This window comes from Plecotus auritus (genome assembly GCF_963455305.1).
Source record: "Plecotus auritus genome assembly, chromosome: 8".
Classification (NCBI taxonomy): domain Eukaryota; kingdom Metazoa; phylum Chordata; class Mammalia; order Chiroptera; family Vespertilionidae; genus Plecotus; species Plecotus auritus.
Window position 1 is genome coordinate 137,363,498 of NC_137782.1, and position 26,326 is coordinate 137,389,823.

The 26,326-nt window shown below is 37.4% G+C and overlaps 1 protein-coding gene across 4 annotated transcripts in view; it reads left to right on the top strand.

Moving 5' to 3' along the window:
• The window catches only part of WDPCP (WD repeat containing planar cell polarity effector), a 281,383-nt gene that overhangs the window by 172,691 nt on the left and 82,366 nt on the right, over nt 1-26,326 (top strand). For all 4 annotated transcript variants that reach the window (XM_080686004.1, XM_080686006.1, XM_080686007.1 and 1 more), the window contains exon 14: nt 21,931-22,033. In XM_080686004.1, the coding sequence (XP_080542130.1) occupies nt 21,931-22,033 (103 nt within the window). The remainder of the gene's footprint in view (nt 1-21,930; nt 22,034-26,326) is intronic.

The following is a 26,326-nucleotide window of genomic DNA, read 5'->3' on the forward strand; positions in this document are numbered from 1 at the left end:
TGTTCCCATATTGGTGATGTTAAATTCAATCACCAAGTTCGGGACTTGTCCTCAAGTTTCTCTACTATAAAGTTACTATTTTCTCCTTTGTAATAAATAACCTGTAGAACAAGCATATCAAACTCGAGGCTGGTGGGCCACAGGCCTTGTTTATTTAAACCCACCAGCCGCGAGTTTGACATGCTTGCTGTAGAAGATTATTTGAAGTTATGTGCATATCCTGCTCCTTATAGGACAACCGATGGATACTGCCTGAATCAAATTACTATAATGATTGCCAGATAGTGATTTTTAAATTCTATCATTTCTTCTGCATTTATTAGTTAACATTTTACTGTAAGGGTTGTTCCTTCTCCCATATTTATTTACTTCTGTCAATATGGATCCATGGATTCTGATTTTACACAATGGGTTATAATCCATTACTTATTTTGATGCTCAGCTTGTCCCAGATTTGGTCAGTGGGCACTCCTACTCCTTCAGTTGGCTTCCATGCCTGTTGTTATTTGAGCATTTTCTTACTTCTGCCAGAAGGTGGTGGTCCAGGTTACTTTCTCAGCCCCCAGCCCTGGACTCAGCCATTTTGCTATGGACCCCTTGTTCTTTTTAGTGGGGAATGATATTAAAACCCGAATTCTGGAAGCTAGGTGTGCTCAATGTCACCAAGGTGTCATTGCTCATGTCCTTTCAGTGGACAGACTGGGGAAAATAGCCATTTCATATTATTCTTGCCTTTCAACATTTTATATTTATAGCTCCTTTCTCTCATCATGAAAAGCCTGGCTCCTAACAAAATCTATGTTTACTCCTTTGCTCAACTCTACAATACACATAAACTTGTTTCAGAATTACTATACTCACACCACTATTAACAATAAATATACTAGCCTATTAAATCAAATTTAAGGTGGGGTTTTTTTTGCAGTTCTTCTGGTCCCTTTATCTTCAGACTGAAGGGACTAAAAGTACCATAGCAAAAGTTACTTGGATTGTTTCTTTTCCACTTCTCTTTAATATAGTTGTTATCTTTTTGGTGTATAGTTAAGTTTGTTTGTTTCTGTTTGTTTCCAACTTTGAAATTTAAAAAATTCCTTGTTCATTTAGCTTTTGGAATTCTAATTATGCTGTGTCTTGGTGTGGTCCTCTTTGGGTTCATCTTGTTTGGGACTATCTATGCTTCCTGGGCCTGGATATCAGTTTCCTTTACCAGGTTGGGTAAGTTTTCAGCCATTATTTCTTTAAATAGGTTTTCTGTCCCTTTCTCTATCCTTTCTTCCTTTTCCCTCTCCTCTTTCATGGTGCAAATGTTGATATGCTTGATATTGTCCCAAAGGTCCCTTAGACCAGGGGTCCTCAAACTTTTTAAACAGGGGGCCAGTTCACTGTCCCTCAGACCATTGGAGGGCCGGACTATAGTTTAAAAAAAAAAACTATGAACAAATTCCTATGCGCACTGTGGGCCCGGGACGAGTCGGCTGCTAAGCAGGACAGGCAGCGGCACCCCGGCAGGCCGGATAAATGTCCTCGGCGGGCCGCGTGTGGCCCGCGGGCCATAGTTTGAGGACGCCTGCCTTAGACTATCCTCATTTCCTCATTTTTTTTTTTTTCTGTTCTGATTGGGTGTTAACCACTACTTTGTTTTCCAAATTGCTGATTGGATCCACTGTTTCATCTAATCTGCTATTGATTCCATATAATGTAGTCTTCATTTCTGATTGGTTCTTTTTTGTTTTCTATCTCCTTTTTTATATTTCTTATCTCTTTGTTGAAGTTTTCTCTGAGATCATTGAGCATCCTCATACCCATTGTTTTGCACTTTTTATCTGATTGCTTGTCTCTGTTTCATTTTGTTCTTTTTCTGTTTTTTTTTTTTTTTTTTCTGGTTTTTCATTTATGACAGACTGGGGGCCCAGTGCACAAATTCATGCACCTTGACAGGCCAGTTGGAGTTATAGCTGGAGTGGGCTCAGGCCTTGGGTAGTCCCTGTGGCAAGCCACACTGGGACCTGAAGCTGAAGATAGATCAGGTGCGAGCTATAGGAATTTCCAGAGGTAAGCCTCCGGATGTAGCTGAAGACCGTGTGGTCTTCAGGAAGTCCTAGCGACAAGCCACACCTGGGTGGGAGTTGTAACTAAGGAGGGTTCGAGCTGAGGGGAGTCCCAGGGGGCAAGTCCCACATCTGGAAGTGGCAGGAAGATGTTTCTGTGTGGTCTCCCTTTTGTTTGTTGTGCAGAAGCTGTTCAGTCAACCCTCAGTTCTTCTTCAGGGGGAACTGCTCTGTCAGTAAGTATAAATTAAATGTGTTTTCAGAAGGAGGTGAGTTCAGGGTCTTCCTATGCCACCATCTTAGAATGGAAGCCTCCTATAATTTTTTTTCTCTTGATTAATGTATTTTTGAAGGTCTTTTTGTTGTTGTTTAAGGTCATTTGGTCTTATTTCTTTCCTCTTTTTTAATGTATTTATTTGTTTATTTCTAAGTATTTTGGGCATAAAATATTGTATTTCAGTTATAGTAGTTTCAGGTGTACAACATAAGTATTCTACATTTTTATACCTTACAATGTGGTCACCCCACTAATTCTAGCAATCATCTGTCACCATGCAAACTTATCACAATATTGTTGACTATATTCCCCTTCACCCTTTTCACCCACCTTCCTGTCACCTTTCCCTCTGGCAACCATCCATTTGGTCTCTGTTTCTTTCTCTTTTTTAAAAAAATATATTTTATTGTTTTTTTTTACAGAGAGGAAGGGAGAGAGATAGAAAGTTAGAAACATCGATGAGAGAGAAACATCGATCAGCTGCCTTCTGCACACCTCCTACTGGTGATGTGCCCACAACCCAGGTACATGCCCTTGACCGGAATCGAACCTGGGACCTCTCAGTCCACAGGCCAACGCTCTATCCACTGAGCCAAACCGGTTAGGGCCATTTGGTCTCTGTTTCTATAAGTTTGTTTTTGTTTTGCTAATTTTAAAAAATTGAATGTTGGATATAGTGTTATTTTGCCTTCAGAAAGAATTTGCCTTTGCTTCTGGCAGATAGTTAGGGCAAAGGTTAAACACCACCATTCTAGGACTGAGTTTATTTGAACCTGAGCTTCAGTCTGAGAGCTGGTTTGTTTCCACTTGATACTTATATCAAGAGTGTAGCCCCTCAGGAATCCTAGTTGAAAGCCCAGCCTCCTCCACAGGCCCTGATGTAAAACTTTGTACCCTCAGCCCATCGACCCTACCTGAAATTTTCTGCAGTTTCTTAACTTCTCAAACACTACTTTCTGCTAAGTTTCTCAGCCTATTGGCCGCCAATTACAAATTGGCAAGTGCTTTGAAAAGCAAAAGCAGCACCAAATGTCAAGCTTATACTCTGGGTTTTGCTTCTGTCTAGGATCTTGGTCCTTTAAATACTCACTGTAGTTCTCTCATGTCTTTAAACAAAATTTTTAAAAGTATTTCATCCAACTATTCTATTTGCTCTCAGCAAGAGTATTGGTCTGGTGTATCCTTATCTGGATAACTAGAATCAGAAGCTCTGCGATATATTTTTGGAAGGTGAGTGAAGTATTAAACTTGGCACTGGCTGCTTTCCAATTCTAGATAACTCCCTGCAGTATGGTACTTTATGTTTGAACTATTAATTACTAAGAGACTTAAATGTCACAAATTCTTCGTTTAAGCATGACATGTCATAAATTTTATGCCAAAATGGATCAAATGAAATTATATAAAGTGTGTTTACTAGGGTTTATCACTTGGTTATATTGAAAGTGCTAAAGAGAAAGACCTAATTTTTTTCACATTTTAACTAATTTTCAAGAAAACAAATACATTTTCAGGTCCTTAATAATTGTTTTAATCTTATAAAATTAACAATGCAAATCTTTCCCTTTCATAAGAGTAGAAGATATTGGTATTTATGCCTGCTTAAAATTTACAGTCTGTCTTGCTCAAGGGCATGCCAGGTGCTTTGTAATTACTAGCAAAAAAAAATCATTTTATATCACAGAATTAAAGGAGTTAATTCTTTTTGATCACCTGCAAACTGCCAGGCATTATGCCAAAGGCTTTCTATAAGTTACCTTATCTCATTTCCATAATAATCCTAATAGGTATAATAACTCTATTGAATAATTCTATACCTATGTTATAGTTGATAAAACCGAACAAATTTTCCTCGACAATTTTTCTCCTGGTTAAGGTCCCATTTTCTTATTCTCGTGTCTAGTATATCTATTAGAAGCTGGATTTTATTAATTTTGAGTTAAGTGCTGGGTTTTGTTGTATTCCATTAAATAGTATAAAGTTGGGAATATTTTTGCACTCATCTTTAGCCATAGAAATCCCTTCCAAGTTGATCCTGAGTTTTGTTGGGATGACTCCAGTAGTATGATAGCGTTGTATGACAAGGCATCCCCAACCTGGAGTCAACCATATGTATCTACAAGTTGTTTTGATTTTAGTAGGAAAGAGTCAATAAGGTTCAGAGAGTGGGTGCTAGGGTGCTTAGTTTACTGAGTTGCTATTGTTTTCCATGGAAACGAGCTAGAACAAGGATAGTCAGACTTTTTTGTATAGGACCAGATAGTATTTTAGGCTTTGCAAGCCACGCAGTCTTTGTCACAACTATTCAACTCTACCATTGTAGTTTGAAAGCAGACAACAGGCAATATATGAATAAATGAATATGGCTGCATTTTAATAACATTTTATTTGCAATAATTCACTGTAGGTTGGGTTTGGTTCATAAGCTATAATTTGCTGACCTTGTTATACAACATTTATAGAAAATGGTTGCTGAATATTTCTACAAATATTATTCCTATTAGCATAATCATGAAAACATTTTAAGATTTTTTTTGCAATTCCTTTGTTCTTAAAGATATCCCACAAAAGATAAATTATGTCTATATTTTAAATAGACTTGAAATAGCTTTTTGCATGAAGTTATGCTATAAATTTGATATACTGAGTCCATTAATTTTGTTTTTGATGTTTGAGGAATACTTTTTGTTTTTATTTTATAACTGGTTCTAAAATCAGATCTTTAAAAATGGTGCATTCCATGAGGTATAGTTTCAGTCTTTGCATTCTTTACATTTTTCCTCTCCTTCTCCCTTAAGCTGCCACTTTTGCTTTATCCTTCATTTATAGAAAATATATATGCATATATATTAATCTATGCCCCCATTGTTTTTTAATAAAACCTCTGTTTTAGTAGCATACTGAATACATTGTTTGGCTACTTAATGTTTTTAATTCAAAATATCCTGGGGATCACTCCATAGCATTTTTATAGAAAGACTGGAATATTTTTTTTTTTGCATTTTAATTTCTTTATTGGTTAAAGTGTTACATATTTGTCCTCATCCCCCCATTACCTTCCCACCCCCCCCCCCCCCCGACTCAGACCTTCCTCCACCCCTGTTGTCTGTGTCCACTGGTTAGGCTTATATGCATGCACACAAGTCCTTTGGTTGATCTCTCCCCCTTACCCCCACCCTCCCCTACTTTCCCTCTGAGGTTTGACAGTCTGATCGATACTTCCCTGTCTCTGGATCTGTTTTTGATTATTAGTTTATGTTGTTCATTATTTCCCATAGATGAGTGAGATCATGTGATATTTATCTTTATCTGACTGGCTTATTTCACTTAGCATAATGCTCTCCAGTTCCATCCATGTTGTTGCAAATGGTAGGAATTCCTTCTTTTTTAGCACAGCGTAGTATTCCATTGTGTAGATGTACCACAGTTTTTTAATCCACTCATATGCTGATGGGCACTTAGGCTGTTTCCAAATCTTAGCTATGGTAAATTGTGCTGCTATGAACATAGGGGTGCATATATCCTTTCTGATTGATGTTTCTAGCTTCTTGGGATATATTTCTAGAAGTGGTATCTCTGGGTCAAATGGGAGTTCCATTTTCAGTTTTTTGAGGAAACTCCATACTGTTCTCCACAGTGGCTGCACCAATCTGCATTCCTACCAGCAGTGCATGAGGGTTCCTTTTTCTCCGCATCCTTTCCAGCATTTGTCGTTTATTGATTTGTTGATTATAGCCATTCTGACAGGTATGAAATGGTACCGCATTGTCGTTTTGATTTGCATCTCTCAGATAACTAGTGACTTTGAGCATGTTTACATATGTCTCTTGGCCTTCCTTCTGTCTTTCGAAAAGTTTCTATTTAGGTCCCTTGCCCATTTCTTGATTGGATTGTTTATCTTTTGTTGAGTTGTATGAGTTCCCTGTAGATGTTGGAGATTAAACCCTTATCAGTGATAACATTGGCAAATATGTTCTCCCATGAAGTGGTCTTTCTTGTTGTTTTGTTGATGGTTTCTTTTGCTGTGCAAAAGCTTATTTTGATGTAGTCACATTTATTTTCTCTTTGTTTTCCATTGCCCTAGACAGGGGTGGGCAAACTTTTTGACTCGAGGGCCACAATGGGTTCTTAAACTGGACCGGAGGGCCGGAACAAAAGCATGGATGGAGTGTTTGTGTGAACTAATATAAATTCAAAGTAAAGGAGCGGAGGGGAGAGCAAGAGAACTGGATAGAACAGCCGGATCCGGCCCGCAGGCCGTAGTTTGCCCAAGGCTGCCCTAGGAGCAGTATCAGTGAAGAAGTTCCTTTGGCATATGTCTGAGATTTTGCTGCCTGTGGATTCCTCTAGTATTTTTATGGTTTCCCGTCTTATGTTTAAGTCCTTTATCCATTTTGAGTTTATTTTTGTGTATGGTGTAAGTTGGTGGTCTAGTTTCATTTTTTTTTGCATGTATCTGTCCAATTTTCCCAACACCATTTATTGAAGAGACTATCTTGATTCCATTGTATGTTCATGCCTCCTTTGTTAAATATTAATTGGGCATAGTGGTTTGGGTCGATTTCTGGGTTCTCTATTCTATTCCATTGGTCTATATGTTTGTTCTTGTGCCAGTACCAGTCTGTTTTGAGAATCTTGGCTTTGTAATACAGCTTGATATCTGGTATTGAGATCCCACCTACTTTGTTCTTCTTTCTCAGGATTGCTTCAGCTATTCAGGGTCTTTTTTTATTCCAGATGAATTTTTGGAGAGTTTGTTCTAGGTCTGTGAAATATGCCATTGGTATTTTAATGGGGATTGCATTGAATCTATAGATTGCTTTGGGTAGTATGGACATTTTGATGATGTTGATTCTACCAATCCATGAACACAGTATGTTCTTCCATCTATTTATGTCTTCCTCTCTTTTTTCAGTGTCCTGTAGTTTTTTGCATATAGGTCTTTTACCTCTTTAGTTAAGTTTATTCCTAGCTATCTTAATTTTTTTGGTACGATGGTAAATGGGATTGCTTTTTTAGTCTTTCTGTAAGTTCACTATTGGTGTATAGAAATGCCATAGATTTCTTGGCAATAATTTTGTATCCTGCTACATTGCCAAATTCATTTATTAAGTCTAATAATTTTTTGATGGAGTCTTTAGGGTTTTCTATGTACAGTATCATGTTCTCTGCGGATAAGGACAGTTTTACTTCTTCTTTTCCAATTTGGATGCCTTTTATTTCTTCTTCTTGTCTGATAGCAATGGCTAGTACTTCCAGTACTATGTTGAACAGGAGTGGTAGAGAGGGCATCCCTGTCTTGTTCCTGTTTTTAGGGGAAATGGCTTTAGTTTTTGTCCATTGAGTGTGATGCTGGCTGTGGGTTTGTCATATATGGCTTTTATTATGTTGAGGTATGATCCTTCTATTCCCACCTTGCTGAGAGTTTTTATCAAGAAAGGGTGTTGAATTTTCTCAAATGCTTTTTCTGCGTCAATTGATATGACTGTGATTTTTCTCCCTCAGTTTGTTTATGTGATGTATCACGTTTATTGATTTGCGGATATTGTAGCATCCTTGCATCCCTGGGATAAATCCTACTTGGTCATGGTGTATGATCTTTCTGATGTACTGTTGGATCCGATTTGCTAGAATTTTGTTGAGGATTTTGGCATCTATGTTCATGGGGGATACTGGCCTGTAATTCTCTTTCATTGTGTTGTCTTTATCTGGTTTTGGTATTAGGGTGATGCTGGTTTCATAGAATGAGTTTGGAAGTGTTCCTTCCTCTTGAATTTTTTGGAATAGTCTGAGGAGGATAGGTTTTAGTTCTTCCTTGAATGTTTGGTATTACTCTCCTGTGAAGCCATCTGGCCCTGGGCTTTTGTTTGCTGGAAGTTTTTTGATGACTGCTTCAATTTCTTCCATAGTTATTGGCCTATTGAGATTTTTAGAATCTTCCTGATTGAGTTTTGGAAGGTTGTATTTTTCTAGGAATATGTCGGAATAGAGTTGTTCATAATATTTTTTAACAACCCTTTGTATTTCTGTGGGGTCTGTTGTTATTTCGCCTCTATTATTTCTGATCTTATTTGAGTCCTCTCTTTTTGCCTCTTGGTGAGCCTGGCTTCATCAGTCTTGTTTATCCTTTCAAAGAACCAGCTCTTGGTTTCATTGATCTTTTGTATTGTTTTTTTTTTTTTTTTTTTGTCTCTATGTCATTTATTTCTGCTCTGATCTTTATTATCTCCTTCTTTCTGCTCACTCTGGGCTTTTCTTGTTGCCCCCTTTCTAATTCTTTGAGTTGTAGCGTTAGATGATTTACTACCATTTTTTTCTTGTTTTTTGAGGTAGGCCTGTAGAGCTATAAACTTCCCTCTCAGGACTGCTTTCATTGTGTCCCATTGGTTTTGAATTATTGTGTTTTTATTGTCAGTAGTTTCCAGAATCTTTTTAATTTCTTCTTTGATCTCATTGGTAACCCAATCAATATTTAATAACATGCTATTCAGCTTCCAAGTGTTTGAGTGTTTTGGATTGTTTTTATTGTAGTTTATTTCTAATATTATGCCATTGTGGTCTGAAAAGATGCTTGGTATGATTTCAATCTTCTTGAATTTGGGGAGACATTGCTTGTGACCCAGTATGTGGTCTATTTTTTAAAATGTCCCATGAGCACTTGAGAAGAACATATATTCCGTAGCTTTGGGGTGAAATGTTCTGAAGATGTCAATTAAGTCCATCTGGTCTAGTGAGTCATTTAGGATTGTTATTTCTTTGCTGATTTATTTGTCTAGAGGATTTATCCAGTAATGTCAGTGGTGTATTAAAGTCCCCTACTATGATTGTATTGTTGTCATTCTCTCTCTTAATATCTTCCAGGAGACTTTTTATGTATTTGGGTGCTCCTGAATTGGGTGCATATATGTTTATCAGGGTTATATCCTCTTGTTGTATCGATCCCTTTAGTATTATGAAGTGGCCTTCCTTATCTCTTGTTATGGCCTTCACTTTGAGGTCTATTTTGTCAGATATAAGTATTGCTACCCCAGCTTTTTTTTCATTTCCATTTGCCTGAAAGATATTTTTCCATCCCTTCACTTTCAGTCTGTGTGAGTCCCTTGTTCTGAGGTGGGTCTCTTGTAGACAGCATATATATGGGTCATGTTTTTTTATCCATTCCACCACTCGATGTCTTTTGATTGGAGCATTTAGTCTGTTTACATTTAAAGTTATTATTGAAAGTTACTTGTTTGTAGCCATTTTTAGTTTTCGAGATTGTGTTCCTTCTTATCTTTTTGTTTCTTCTTTTTATAGCATTCCCTTTAGCATTTCTTGCATTGCTGGCTTGGTAGTGATAAACTCCCTTAACCGTTTTTGTCTGCGGAGCTCTTGACTTCCCCTTCAGTTTTGATTGATAGTCTTGCTAGATAGAGTATTCTTGGATTCAGTCCCTTGCTTTGCATCACTTTGTATATATCCTTCCATTCCCTTCTAGCTTGATGTGTTTCTGTTGAGAAATTATTTGATAATTTGATGGGGGATACTTTGTAGGTAACTTTCTGTCTCTCTCTTGCAGCCTTTAAGATTCTTTCTTTGTCAATAACATTTGCCATTGTAATTGTGGCGTGTCTTGGTGTGGGTCTTTTGGGATTCATCTTGCTTGGGATTCTCTGTACTTGAGTAACTTTTTTCTTCCCCATATCAGGGAAGTTTTCTGTCATTATTTCTTCAAATAAATTTTCTAATCCTTGCTGCTCTTCCTGTCCTTCTGGGAGCCTTATTATACGTATGTTATTTCGTTTTGCATTGTCCCAAAGCTCCCTTAGGCTCTCCTGCTTTTTAATTTTTTTCTCTAGTTGCTGTTCAGATTGGGCTTGTTTCTGTACCTGATCTTCTAACTCGGTGATTCAGTCCTCTGCTTCTTCTAGTCTACTGTTGAAGCCTTCCATAGTGTTTTTGATTGTAGCTATATCATTTTTCATTTCTTCCTGATTTTTGTATAAGTTGTTGATTTTTTTCGTCCATCCAGTGTATGAACTGTATAACCATTACTCTGAATTCTTTTTCTGTCATGTTGCATGCTTCCGTTTCACTTATTTCCTTTTTTGGCAATTCTTTCTTTTCTTTCCTCTGGGGATTGCTTCGTTGTCTCCCCATTCTGACTATCACCAGAAGGTTCAAATGTCGAGTTGCGGGGGCCTGGGCCGTGTGCAGTGGGAGTTTTGCACCCCCAAGTGTCACTGAAGAGCTCTGACACCAAGACGTGCGGTTGCTGTGGGTTGGTGAGAGCCATGCTCGCCCTGTGTCAGAGTCACAGGCACTTAGTGTGGCCTCGTGTGTGCACCTAGATCAGGGACTTAGTGTGGCCTGCGCCACATTGAAACAGAGGATGCACTGGCGTGTGCCAAAAATCAAAGTCCCCTATTGCGTGTCAGGAGTTAGAGGCTCCCTGTGTCCATGCCGAGAACCGAGTATCAGAGTCTCTGTTGCTTGGTGCTACCTTGCACTGAGATTCAGGTCCCTGTGTGCACATGCGCCAAGAATTAGAGTCACTGGCTCTTAGTGTAAATGTACTGGGAATCAGGGATACCAGGCGCACGCAATGAGGAACAGAGTCTAGTCACTGGTGCTCATTGCTGCCTCTTGCGTGGAGATTCAGGGTCCCCAATCTGCTTGGGAGACCAGGTTGCTCAGTTGCACTGTGTTGGCAGGAGGTCCACTTCTGCCCTGTGGTAAACAGCCTTCTGTGTGCGCTTGCCCTGAATCAAAGTCAGGTGGCACTGCCACTTAGTGTGGGTGTGCACAGTGGAAAACAAACTCTCCGTGTCCATGCACCCAGGCTCAAATTCAGCGCTGCCTCCCTGTGTGGGCACAGGGTCTGGTCATGGGGAACAAACTCCCCGAGTCCGCACATCCAGGTTCAAATTCAGCGCATCCTCTCTGCTAAGGTGCAGGGTCTGGTCATGGGAAACAAACTCCCCGGGTTTGCACCCCCAGGCTCAAATTCAGCACTGTCTCCCTGCATGGGTGCAGGATCTGGTTGCAGAAAACAATCTCCCCTAGGTCGTGCGCCTGTGCTCAAATTCAGGACTACCTCGCTGCCTGGGCACAGAGACTAGTCGCAGGAAACAAATTCTCAGAGTTCGCAAGTCCGGGTTCAAGTTCCGCGCTGTCTCCCTGCCCTGCCTGGGCACGGGATCTGGTCACAGAAAACTACCTCCCTAAGGATGAGCAGCTAGGCTCAGATTCAGCTCAGTCTCCCTGCCTGGGCGCAGAGACGAGTCGTGGGAAACAAATTCCCAGAGTTCACAAGTCCGGGCTCAAGTTCCGCGCTATCTCCCTGCCCTGCCTGGGCGCATAGATGAGTCGCAGGAAACAAATTCCCAGAGCTCACAAGACCGGGCTCAAGTTCAGCGCTGTCTCCCTGCCCTGCATGGGCGCGGGATCTGGTCACAGAAAACTACCTCCCTAGGGATGAGCAGCTAGGCTCAAATTTAGCCCAGTCTCCCTGCCTGGGCGCAGAGACGAGTCGCGGGAAACAAACTTCCCGTGTCCGACACCAAGGCTCAAAGTCGGGCAGAGTTGCCACTGCTTTGTGTGTGCAGAAAGCCTTATTGTGCGGCTGGGGTCTGGTAGTTTCTATGTTGCTGCCACGGGGGCGGCAGGGGTGGGGGGATTGGCTTTGTGACTCACAGAAATCTGCGGCTGGGTGCCTGGAGTCCTGGTGTCCCTGGGTCTGCAGTAGTGATCGCAGATCTTTTACCAGTGTGGCTGTAGGGTCCTGGTTTGCTTCTGAGACCAGACTGGGTGTTGGCGAGGCTAGGATTCTAGTCTTAAGCAGTTCTGTTCTTCAAGATGGCGTGGTCTCTGTGCCGCCAGTGTCCTCCCCGGAGTATTTGCGGTGGCAGCAGGGTTTTGCCATCTAAGACTGCCCGGATTGGCAGCCCCCTGGAAGAACTGCAGGGTCTAACTGTCCCTATTTCACTCACACACACACCCACACACGTCCACACATACCTCTATCGCTCCCTCACTCTCTCACACACTCTCCCTCCCTACCTTCCTGCCGGTCGCCATCTTTTCCTGGAATATTTTTTAAGATTATGATAATAATATAGTTGACTCTTGAAAACTGAGGGTTAGGGACCAACTCTTCATGCAGTAAAAAAAAAAATCTGCATATAACTTTTGACTCCCCCAAAAACTTAACTACAGTTAGCCCACAGCATCCACAGGGAATTGGCTCCATGATCCTTTGGGGATGCTCAAAACCCTTACATAAAAAAGCACAGAACAGTGCATACAGTTGGCCCTATGCATTTGCAGATTCCCAGTCATGGACCAAAAATACGGTTTTCAATCTATGTTAGGTTGAATCCATGGATGTAAAACCTGTAAATACAGAGGGTTGATTATATTTATTGAAATAAGTGGACCCATGCAGTTCAAATCTGTGTTGTTCAATGGTATATAAAACAGTGGAATAAATATGGAAACATAGTGAAATATGAATGATTTTCTATTAAAAACTAAATGGCTAAAAATTAATTCAAAATAAATGAATTTAAGTAGTCTAGTAGCCCCAAAGAGAAAATTTAAACAAACCCAAAATATAACTCTAGAAAAGAAATTATATGTTTTATTTATGAGTTCTATGAAAACTTCCAAAAACTTAGTCTAACATGAAGGCATGTGCCATTGCAAGTAAATTCATTTGGTAACAAAATTTAAGTTCTTCCCATATATTTTCACATTTAAAAGGATTATTCATTGTTCTTATATAAGAAAGAGTATGAAACATTATGTAGACATTAAGAACTAATTACTAAAATTTATATCAATATAACTATGATATAAAGTCTTTAATATACTTGCTTATCTTGAAATTTATTTTTTCCTCATATTTACAAAATATGAAAATTCTATAATATTAACACATTATCAGAAATATTTTATTCTCAATTCTTAAAATTTCTTATTGATCATATTTGCCCTATGAAAAGAAATGTTATTTTTAAATAAGTAGAACAGGAATGGTATCAGCATTTTATTTTATCTGTACTTGAAATAGAGCATCATGAACTTGAATGTTCTGAAAGCAAAATTTTGGGCAAACTTAAACTTATAAAGCTGAAGGTTATGAATTTAAATTTTCAATTAGCAATGGATTTTAACTAAGTAAAATATTACAGCAGTGAAGGCTAGAACATGGTAATCTTAAATATGTATATGGCCATTTTGTAATTTACCATTTGCCAAGTTGACATATTAGTGTCATCATTTAGCTGTTGCATATCTTTTTTAGTGCTTCTACATATCCTGTATACTCAGATGTGAAAATTAGAAAAGGTTATAACAACATTAATATAGTATAGTTGTCATTATCTGTCAGTGACTGATTTACAGTATAATTTGAAGATGAAAAACCTATTCAAAAAATTTTTAGCATTAAATGCTTTTTGTTGTAAATTTGCATATTCATTCTAGTAGTACACTCAAAGTCATCTGTAAAGGTAATGAGAACCCAGGAACAGCAAGTTTTTTATTTAAATCTTAGATGATACAGACAGATGTGTGTAAATGTAAAACCTGGATCATGACCAGAGATTACCGGTGTTTGTTATCTTTTGTTCAGAGGAAGCCAATTTCACTTAATTGTGCTAAATGATTATGTTAATAAATCATTTTAGTAAATGGTAAATTATAAAATTGTCATTGAAAAATAATGGCAGAAATTAATGGTTCATTCTTATGAATATTTTCCTGAAAACTTGTAATAAAATCATCCAACATAAGTAACCCTAGTTGCGTGGCAGTAAGGGTTGAGATTTATCAGTATGACACTTTGGAAATACATTGCCATCTACATTGTCCATTCAGACTTGTTATATGCCATTTTAATCTTACATCGTCTCCAAAAAAAGACCAGCAAAACAAACAAACAAACAAAGACTATAAAACTTGTGAAAACAACGTCTCCTTGTGCCTTATGCCTCCCAGACACACGATTCTAAACAATTAAGCATGTTGTAACACTGTCTACTAGCATGTGAGAACCTTGATGGTTGGGCATCAGGGGTAAATCCATGTTTTATAGAGCTTGAGGCTTATACAATTTGAGGAACACTTCTTAGGAAAAATATTTTACATTTCAAAAAATTTTACATTACAAAATTAGGTACCGGCAAGGACATGTACAAATAGGTGGCAATGAAGTTTAAGCTTCATTAGCTTTGTGGTAAATTAACCTCTGTATCTGGCACATAGTAAACTTTCCATAATTGTTTGTAGAATATTTTTTTTTATTAACAGCTGTTGGTTAGATTTGAGGTCAGGATGAATGGTAGGGTATGACTACCCTGTTGGCCTCTTGCAGTGTCTCTAATATAGTGTGATTTAACAGTACCTTAGCCTTAAGATTCAACCAGTTTTATTGAATGTCCTTTATCCTGGATGTGCTGGCCTATTCAGGTAAAATACATGAAAATGGATTATAAAGCCAAATGGTTATTATTTTCTTGACTTCTTTACAATGCAGCCATTCCCAGAGGTTTATCTACACATTTAATTGTATATATCAAACATTTAAACTAAATTAAACTAATTTAATTTTAAGATTATCTAAAAATTAAATAAGTAAAGCCAGAAGATAACTAATTGTGAAGTGACTGGATAGTAGAATATATATTTGTGTGTGTGTGTGTGTGTCTGTGTGTGTGTGTATGTATGTGTGTGTATATATATATATATATATATATATATATATATATATATCTTGCATCAGACCCTAAAGACTTATGAGCTCTGTCAAACCAAGGGGCAAGGAATGACAGAGATACACTCTCTATTTAGCTAAGAACACATTCAGGTACAAGCTTACCTCATTTTATTATACTTTGCTTTATTGCACTTCCAGATACTATGTTACTATGTTTCATACAAACAAGGCTTGCAGCAATCTTGCATTGAGCAAGTCTATTGTCACCATTTTCCCACCAGCATTTGCTTCACTTCATGTCTCTGTGTCACATTTTGGTACTTCTCTCAATATTTCAAACTTTTTCATCATCATTGTATTTGTTATTGTGATTTGTGATCTTTTTTTGTGGGTTTGTTCATTTTATTTAATTTTATTTTCATTACAGTGTGATCTTTTATGTAACTATTGTAATTGTTTTGGGGCACCATGAATCATGCCCATGTATGACAGCAAACTTAATTGATAAATGTGGTGTGTATTCTAACCACTCTACCAACTGGCGATTACCTCGTCTTTCTCCCTCTCCTCAGGCCTCCCTATTTCTTGAAGCACAACATTATTGAAATTAGGCCAGTCAATAACCCTACAATGGCCTCTAAGTGTTCAAGTGAAGGAAGAGTTGCACATCTTTAACTTTAAATCAAAAGCTAGAAATGATTAAGTTTAGTGAGGAAGGCATATCAAAAGCTGAAATAGGCTGAAAGCTAGGCCTCCTGCATCAAACAGCCATGTTGTGAATGCAAAGGAAAAGTTCTTGAAGTAAATTAAAGTGCTACTCCAGTGAGCACAGGGATGATAAGAAAGTGAAACAGCCTCATTATTGATACAGAGAAAGTTTTAGTAGGCTCGATAAAAGATCAAATCAGTCACAAAATTCCCATAAGCCACAGCCTAACTCAGAGCAAGGCCCTAAATTTCTTCAATTCTATGAAGGCTGAGAGGTGAGGAAGCTGCAGAAGAAAAGTTTTAAAACTAGCAGAGGTTGATGCATGAAGGACAGAAACCATCCCCATAACATAAAAATACAAGGTAAAGCAGTAAGTGCTGATGTAGAAGCTGCAGCAGGTTATCCAGCAATATCTTAAGATAATTAATGGTGGTGGCTACAGTAAACCACAGATACTCAATGTAGACAAAGAGCCTTACAGTGGAAGAAGATGCCATTTAAGACTCTAAATTGCTAGACAGCAGATCTCAGTGTCTGCCTTCAAAGGACAGGCTGACTCACTTATTAGGGACTAATGCAGCTGGTAACTTTAAGTTGAGGCCAATGCTTATTTACCATTCCAGAAATCATAGGGCCCTTAAGAATTATGCTGAACCTATTCTGCCTATGCTCTATAAATGGGACAACAATGCTTAAGTGACAGCACATGTATTTACAGCATGGCTTACTGAATACTTTAAGCCCACTGTTGAGACCTACTGCTCAGAAAAAATGATTCCTTTCAAATTATTATTGCTCATTGGCAATTCATCTGGTCACCCAAGAGCTCTGATGGAGATATACAAGATAATTGCTGTTTTCAAAGCTGCTAACACATCTATTCTGCAGCCCATGGACCAAGGAGTAAATTTGATTTTCAAATCTTATTATTTAAAAAATACATTTTGTAAGATTATAGCTGCCATAGATGCTGACTCCTCTGATGTATTTGGGCAAAGTAACTTGAAAACCTGTGGAAATGATTCACCATTTTAGATGCCATTAAGAACATTCATGATTCAGCTATCAAATATCAACCTTGCTTTAGCCAGTTTTCTCAGTGGTTAGAGCATTGGCCCATGGACTGAAGTGTTGCAGTTTCAATTCCAGCCAAGGGCATGTACCTTGGTTGCAGGCTGGATCCCCGCCCCGAGTTGTGGTGTGAATGGGAGGCAACCAATTGATGTGTCTCTCTCACGTCAATGTTTCTCTCTCTCCCCCTCCCTTCCACTCTCCCTAAAAATCAATGGAAAAAATATCATTGGGTGAGGATTAACAACAACAACAAGAAAATACCAACCTTAACAGAAGTTTGGAAGAAGTTTATTTCAATCTTCACAGACGACTTTGGGGGATACAAGACTTCAGTGCAGATATGGTAGAAATAGCAAGGGAAATAAAATTGGAAGTGGAGTCTTGAAGAAATGACTGAATTGTTGCAATCTCTTGCTAAAACTTGAATGGCTGAGGAGTTGCTTCTGATGGATGAGCAGAGAAAGTGGCTTATTGAGATGGAATCTACTCCTGAAGATGCTGTGAAGAATGACAACAAAGGGTTTAGAACAGTATTTAAACTTGGTTGGTAAAGTAGCATCAAGGCTTGAGAGGTTGACTCCGATTTTGAAAAAAAGTTTTACTGTGGGTAAAATGCTGTCAAACAGCATCCCATGTTACCGAGAAATCCCCCGTGAAAGGAAGTCAATGGGTGCTGCAAACTTCATTGTCCTGTTTCAGAAATTGCCACAGCCACTTCAGCCTTCAGTAACCACCACCCTGATCAGTCGGTACCCATCAACATCAAGACCCTCCCTCCACCAGCAAAAAGATTACAGCTCATGAAGATTCAAATGATGGTTAGCATTTCTTAGCAACAAAGTATTTTTTAACTAAGGTGTGTACATTTTTTAGACATAATGCTGTTGTACACTTACTGGAACATAACTTTTATATGCACTGAGAAACCAAATTTTGTGTGACTGGCTTTATTGCAATATTTACTTCATTGTGGTGGTCTGGAACCAGACCCTCAGTATCTCTGAGGTATGCCTGTTTATGAATAGTTAGGAGGCCTACAAGTATCACCAAGTAAATAGAGTGTACTTTAGTGTGTTCCAAACGGAAAGATTAAGAAATGAAAACCTTCATGGAATAGATATAATAACTTCAGAAGTGTTAAGGTTTACCTTCTTCAAATTAATGATCCAATTCCTTATAACAATTAAAAAATAAAGAGGAGTAATCATAGAATTGAGAAAGAATGCCAGAGTGAGAGAGAGAAAATGTTCTAGAAGTAATTTGTGGACCACAGGTCTTAGAACCAATACTTACATCACTGCTAAACACTAAATATTAGCATGAGTAACTCACAAAGAAAAACCATTTTTATATGGGCATATTTCTTTTTCTTTGGTTTATATGTCTGCATACCAGTGTTATATAGTCTTAATGTTAACCAGAATAAATCTTAGTCTTGACTTTGTTTTTAAATATGAATTTTAAGATCTACTAGTAAGTCCCATAACTACCTTGAAGGGATTTTGATTTGCATTCCACTGATTTTTACACATTAATTTGGGTCAGAATTGATACCTTCATTATGTATAGTCTTCCCAGCCATAAACAGATATGTCTGTGTTTTAATCAGGTCTTTATGTCACTCACCAATGGTTGATAATTTCTTCTCAAATGTATTACATATCTTTTGCTTATTTTCAGCTAAGAATCACATAGAAATATTTCCAATGAGAAAAATAAAAAAAGCCATCTAACTTATTTTATAAGTGTAGTATATCCTTGATAACAGCTAAGGGATTGTTAGCAGTGAAACTCAAGTAAAGTCATAGACTTTTCTTAATTATGAAATAGATGCGAAAGTCTTAAATGCAATACTAGCAAATTGAATACAGTTGAATATTTTAAATTATTATTAATTTCTTCATTGAATATAGGGACCTATTATGAAACTATCATGATACTCTGGATTGGTGTATATTTACATTGTTTCCAATTTTTCATTGTTATATAAGTTATGCTCTCATCACCAATTTTGGACATACAGTGTCACATCATTTCCTTAGGAAGATTTCCCAAAAGTATATGTAGGCAAATTTTAAATTCTGATATGTTGTTAAAATGTGGAAACAGCAATCTTTTTCTGTAAAGGGCCAGACAGCAAATATTGAAGGCTATGGCACAAGAGGAAAAATTGAAGTTTATTATATAGTATATGTATATATAACAAGAAATAAATTTCCATAAATCTTTACTGATAATATTAAAATATAATAATTGAGTGTAATTTTTGTAATACAGGTCTATGAATGTGAATAATGGAATTTGGTGGGGATAACATTTCAATTAGGGTTGAAAGTCGGTGTTCTTTATTATCAAAGTCTATTGCAAATGTTCATCTATTAATGCTAATCTGTCATGAGATTTTACATATTTCACCTTTACAAATTTCTTTCCTCAAAAATAGGTATTGCTATATATTGATATCAATCTATGAGAGGTCTTTTTTTGAAATTCTATTAGCTAAAAGACTAGCCTGCCTTTTAGCATATCATTACATTGCAAATTAATCACTTCCAATTAAAGTTCTTCAATTACACTGTTAAATAGACTTTGGAATATGGAAATTTCTTTGCACTTGCATCAAGGTTGAGAAACTCTGCTGTGGATTAAATTTGGAAAATATATTGCCAGGAATTTGTGTAGAAATGGAGATCCTTTTTTTTTTTTTTTTAACTTTTGACAGTGCAGGAAATGTGTAATAGCCTGACATTACTTTTAAGTCAAACAATGTTAGTTCTCACTGGAACAACTTTATCACAGTATTAAGTTTCACAAATAAGTAGTTTTGCCTTTTAGTTTTAGGTTGAAACATTTTCAAGTCTGCAGCATAAGCTAATTTGAAAGCCATTCAGAGTTAAATAAGAGCACAGTTCTTCAACCATTTAAAAAGTAAACATCATTCTTAATAACTGTATAAAAGGCAGGCTATATTTAGCCCTACTGCATACTAGGTGTACCAGTTAATAATGTGGATTTTTTTCAATAGATAGAGTTACACATGTGTTGATATATATGCGATTTGATATGTATGCTATTTTGTTGTATTGACAGCAAGCTTCAAAGCTTCGTATGTCAAATTTGCTGAAGGTGTTAACGTCATAGATATTTTTACACTTAAAAATGTCGAATTTCATTACTTTATTTTGAAGAAAAAGTTATTGTATACTTCGGAAAGCTTATGGTGAACATGCTCCATCTCAAGATACTTGTGAACACTGATTTAAATACTTTAAAAGTGATGATTTCGATGTGAAAGACAACGTCCAGATCAACTGAAAAAGTTTGAAGACCAACAGTTACAAGCATTATTGGATGAAGATGCATGTCAAACTCAAAAACAACTTGCAGAACGATTAAACATGGCTCAGCAAACAATTTCCGATCGTTTACAAGCAATGGGAAAGATTTTAAAGGAAGGAAAATGGGTGCCACATCAACTGAACAAAAGACAAATGGAAAACCGAAAAGTCATCAGTAAAATGTTGCTTCAGTGGCACAAAAGAAAGTCTTTTTTGCATAGAATTGTGACTGGCAATGAAAAGTGGATTTATTTTCAGAATCCCAAATGCACAAAATCATGGGTTGATCCAGGTCAACCATCAACATCGACTGCAAGGCCAAATCGCTTCTGAAAGAACACAATGCTCTGCGTTTGGTGGCATCAGGAAGGTGTGGTATGATGAGCTTCTAAAACCAGGTGAAACCATTAATACTGATCACTGCCAACAACAAATAATCAATTTGAACCATGCTTTGATCGTGAAACGACCGTAATGGGCCAGAAGACACGGCAAAGTAATTTTGCTTCATGATGACGCATCATCACACATTTCAAAACCAGTTAAAGACATGTTAAAAGATCTTGCCTGGGAAGTATTAACCCACCCACCGTATTCACCAGACCTTGCTCTTTCAGATTACCACTTGTTCTGATCGATGGCACATGCACTTTCTGAGCAGCACTTCAAAACGTATGAAGAAGTGGAAAATTGGGTCTCTGAATGGTTTGCCTCAAAACAAGAAAAGTTCTATTGGGACGGTATCCACAAATTACCTGAAAGATGGGGGAAATGTGTGGCTAGCGATGGACATTACTTTGAATAAAGCACTTTTGATGTTTCTCTTGAAATTACCGTGTTTTCTTTGATCACAAAATCCGCATTATTAACCGGTACACCAAGTAAATTCTTACATTCCCAGTAAATGTAAGTGCCTATCTCCCCACATACTTTGCAAACAGTAAATATTAACTTTAAAGTTGAATTTGAAATTACATTTTTTTCTATTTATATTTATTTATTAATATACAGTGAAATATTTTTTCATGATTATAGGTTATTTATATTTCATTGTAAACTGCTCATTCTTTTTCCCTTTTTATTGCATTAAAATTATCATTCCAATAATCATTCTGTGAACCAAAAATGTTCTAACTCCATCCAGTACTCCTTTCATATTGAAAGACCTGCCATTGCCTAGTATAACTTTTATTTATCCTTCAAGACTCAGATCAAGGATCAGTTCCTTCTCTTTCGCTTTATAGCACTTTAATTCATTAACTGTTGCTTACAGTGGCCTCCCCACTGGGCTCAGAGCTTCTTGAAATCGGGTATTTGTAACTGAGCTGTGTACTCCAAAAACCGCTGGCAGTTTAGGAGGCAATGATTTGTTGACTGAATTCAAATAGTAGTATTAATAATCTTAACAAAGTAATATGTGTTAGACACATAAATATCAGAGACAAATTTGGTACTAGTATTCCAAACAACTGAATTTTGAAGAAGCTGAGGTTTTTCTTCATTAAAATCTCCTCACAGGGAAAACAGTAATTAAGATTTTTATTCCCTGAGAAAACTGAGTATGTCAAACATTTGATTTAAAGATTTAAAATGAATTGTATAAATAAATGCCATTAGTTATAGCTATAATCTCCATTTCAAGAAAATTAAAATACTAAGAAAGAATATTTATACGCCATGTCTGCTTTGTAATCTGAACAATAAATTCTTCCTTTCAAAATCTCCTTTGTAACTTAACCAACATTCATTTTGGACTAATCTTTTATTTTGCTTTCCTTCCAAAGGACATCCATTACCTTGCACTAGATAAGGGTGAATTGGCACTAGCTGAAGTGGCAAGAAAAAGAGCTCGAGACGTTGATGCAGAATCTATAACATCTGGAGTAGGTAAGAATTCATGCTGGGGTTTTTTTAAAGTGATTTTTACTTTAATCAATACTTACTCAGTATCATTTCTGTTTATGTTTTAGGTCATGGTTGGTTAATTTGAATTACTTTCTTTGTAAAGATAGTGTCTTTAAAAAAAAACAAAAGAATTAAGCCTGGCTAAGTAGTACAATATAAATATGTAAGTTGGAATTGTGTTAATATGAAAATTGATGATCAATGATTAATCACCACTTAGCAAAAAGTAAAAAGGACTTTGTTCTCTTCATATGATTTTGAGAGAAAAAGAGTTTGTCATCAGCTATTCCTGGCCCAACACAGGAATTTATATAATCCTTTATTTATACACATAGACATGTCATATCTCAAAAGAATTCTCCCCTGTATCAAAGTACTTCATATGGGATTTTACATTTGATGGGTGATCTGTTTTTGTTTAGAAATTCCTAGAGTCATTTTACAATGCAGTCTTCCACAGAGAACAAATAAAAAGCCTAACTTGAATCTAAAGGACCATTCAAAACTTCATAATATAGAAAAATGATAGTTTTTAAAAACTATTATGATATCAACATGACCTTCCTTTTTCTAAACTCCGTTTATCTAATGGGACTAAATCTGGAAGTCCTGATCTCTAGACATCCCAATTCATATTCTTCTTGTATTTCCTGTTCCTAGATTAGGCAAAGCACCCTCAGAACTGTAACAGACTTCATTTCTTTGTGGAACTTCTGCAAAGTTCCTCTCCATTGATAGGTCATTTTGTGCTTTGTTTTTTGGAATGCTGTTGCAGAAAAATGGAGCACTTTTCAGCTTCTGTCTAATATCACCACCAGCTATTCCAGCCTTCCAGGTGGTACTGAAGGGCTCAAAGCCATTACCACCAGGGTAGCTATAAACTTTAATACCAAAGCTGACAATTGCTTACCAGAAAGATGATTCCAGTCTACCTTAACCCTGAAGGGGTTCCAGATTGATGCATAAACCACTTTCAAAATCTCTATTCCTAATCAATAAGAAATAGTATTAATATAATATTACATACTTTTAAAACAATATTACATAAGAATAACTTTAACCTATTACTATATCTCATTATTGATGTGCCTCCAAATAATAATAGTTAATGCCGAAACCGGTTTGGCTCAGTGGATAGAGCGTCGGCCTGCGGACTGAAAGGTCCTGGGTTCGATTCCGGTCAAGGGCATGTACCTTGGTTGCGGGCACATCCCCAGTGGGAGGTGTGCAGGAGGCAGCTGATCAATGTTTCTCTCTCATCGATGTTTCTAGCTCTCTATCCCTCTCCCTTCCTCTCTGTGAAATATCAATAAAATATATTTTAAAAAAAATAAATAATAATAGTTAATATTTTTTACATGTTTACTATGGGCCAGACACTGATCTAAAATACAGATATTAACTAACTTAATCCTTACATTTCTGTGAGGTAGGTATATTTGTTATGAGAAGTCACTTTTAACTAAATAATGAAACCATACCATATTAATAGGAATTATGATGTTATATGATGGGGTTACAAATATCCTCCATCCATATCCCTCTAGCCATTTGGGAAAATACAGGAGAAAGGTTAATTCATAGCAAATTTCATGGGAATTTTCCTTAGTTATGTACCCTGCCTTTTCCACCAGGGTATCAGATATAATGGGGGCCATCTCTGCATTTACCAGTAAAAGCTATTTAAGTTTACTAGGAGTAAAAGGAAATATGAAGAGATTGCATTGAGATACCAGAAAAATGAAGCAGCTCCACTGTGCACCAAAATGTACTCTGTGCATTCTTTAATCAGGTTGCTGTGGCCAGCTGGTAATTCCTAGCCAGAGAGCTTGGTGTGCCCTCTTTGAGCCCTGCTTCATCTCTAGCCAGTTACTTTTTCTTCACTGGAACCTTGTTACTCCCCAATTTTCAGTGTTTTTAGAACTTACTCTTTGACCTTGATTACTATCCCTTAACAAAGATAGCATTCCATAACAACAGTAACTATCAAAAGGTGAGCATCTTAGGTGAATGGTCTACTCTAGTTTTGTTCCAGAAAACTGGAGCGTCTCCCAGTGGAATTAGGAAAGAGTATCTGGTTTCATTATAGTCTCTTCCAAAAGCTAATTTTCTCTCAGATTACCTGAATTTAATTAAACTTTGGTCTCTCAAACTTTTCCAAAAGCAGAAAGTAATTAAGCTTTGGCTTTCAAAAGGGTTCTCTGCTGCAAACAAAAGGACAAGTTATGTAAGATATCAAAAGAATATTTAATTGTATATATGTACCACATCTTCTATCAAAGGACACTGCAGTTGTTTCCATATCTTGGCCAAATATATAGTAACAGAAAATGATTTGACTTTGGATGGTAGGCACACAATGCAATGTACAGATCATGTATCACTGGAAACCTACACTGAGTGGCCAGATTATTATGATCTCTGAACACATAATAATCTGACCACTCAGTGTATATCCTATATAATAAAAGGCTAATATGCAAATTGTCCCCTCGACCAGGAGTTCGACCAACAGGCAGGCCGGCCAACCGCCCATGTCCCCTCCCCCTGGGCAGGCTGGCTGGACCCCACCCATGCACGAATTCATGCACTGGGCCTCTAACACACACACACACACACACACATACATATACACTGAGTGGCCAGATTATTATGCGTTCAGAGATCATAATAATCAGGCCACTCAGTGTATATAACCTTATTAACTAATGTCACCCCAATAAATTTAATTAGTTTTTAAAAATAAGAAATATATGCCAGAATAAGTAGAACAGATGTGTCATTAACACTGACCATATCAAGAATGATGATGATTTGAAAGAGTATTATTAAGCATAGCAATATTAAACCATGATAAAATGGTTCATAGTCAGTTCACAGCTTTAGGAATGACATCAGGAATACTATGCAGAGGTCCAAAGATAGTGAAGAATGGCTCAGCACAGGGATCTGGCACTCCTCAGGCAAATCTGAGTCCTACGTAAGTGGCTGCAAAGGAAATTTTGTGCATTGGTCCTTTAAGAGGGTGCCTGTGTCTCCAGCAGACTCTGTCTCTCCCTGGCAGACAGAAACCCCACTGCTTTTCACAGCCGGATGTTATGTGAGCACCTCTTCCCATCTCTGGGCTAGGGAACCTGGCTTGGGGCTTGGGCTCCACACTTCTCAGGGGAACCTCCCACAGGTAAGATATCCATCCAGAACCTCAGCCGCTGCCCATGGGAGCAGGCCCAGCCTTTTTTGAGTCTCTGTCCTTACCAGTCTTGATATGGCTTCTTCTATAAATCTTTGGTTATAAGACTCCTCGTCAGCTAGTCTTCAGTTGGTTATCCAGGATGATTGTTCTTTAATTTAGCTGTAATTCCAGTTTGGTCCTAGGAGGAGGTGAGTGTAGCTTCCGCTTACTCTGCCACCATCTTGAAATCCTCCCCAAAAAACCAATAGCGTGCTTTTTTTACTACTGTAGCTTTGTGACAAAATTTGAAAGATGCTTCTATCTTTGTCTTATTTATCAAAATTGCTTTGGCAGTTCAGGGTATATTGGATTCCATGCAAATTTTAGGACTGTTTATTCTATTTCTGTGAAAATGCCATTGGAATTTCAATAGGGGTTGTATTGAAGCTGTAAACTGGTGTGAGTAGTATGGATATTTAACAATATTAATTATTCCAACCCATGAATATGGATATCTTCCCATTTGTTTGCATCTTCTATCCAAGGGTTGTCATTTCAGTGTACAGATATTTCACCTCCTTAGTTGAATATATTTTGAGATTATTTTTATGGAATTGTATTATTAACTTCTCTGATAATCCATTACTAGTGTATAGAATAATAATATTGATTTTGTATCCTCCAACTTTAGGAGTACATATATATATATATATAGTCTCACCTGCTAAAGGAGACAAGTTTTACTTCTTCCTTTCTGATTTGGATGCCTTATATTTTGTTTTCTTGCCTAATTGCTCTGGCTAGGACCTCGAGCAGTATGTCAGTCAGAGTAACCAGGGTTAAATGAGCTTCACTGGTAGCGTCCCTAGTGGTGCGATAATGCCAGCATGTGCATTAAGTATGAAAGAGTATAGGCTTCTCCAAAGGGAGACCACGGTGACTTGAAAGAATTTTCTTTTACATATAATCCTGGGAGATGTTCCAGAACTGGTAAGGAATCCTGGCATCAGATTACCAGGCTCCTTCTAGCGTGTTGCTTTGTCATCTGTAGGGTATAGCCTGCACGTTTGAAGATTTGCATCCCTACATATAAGGAGGAGGAG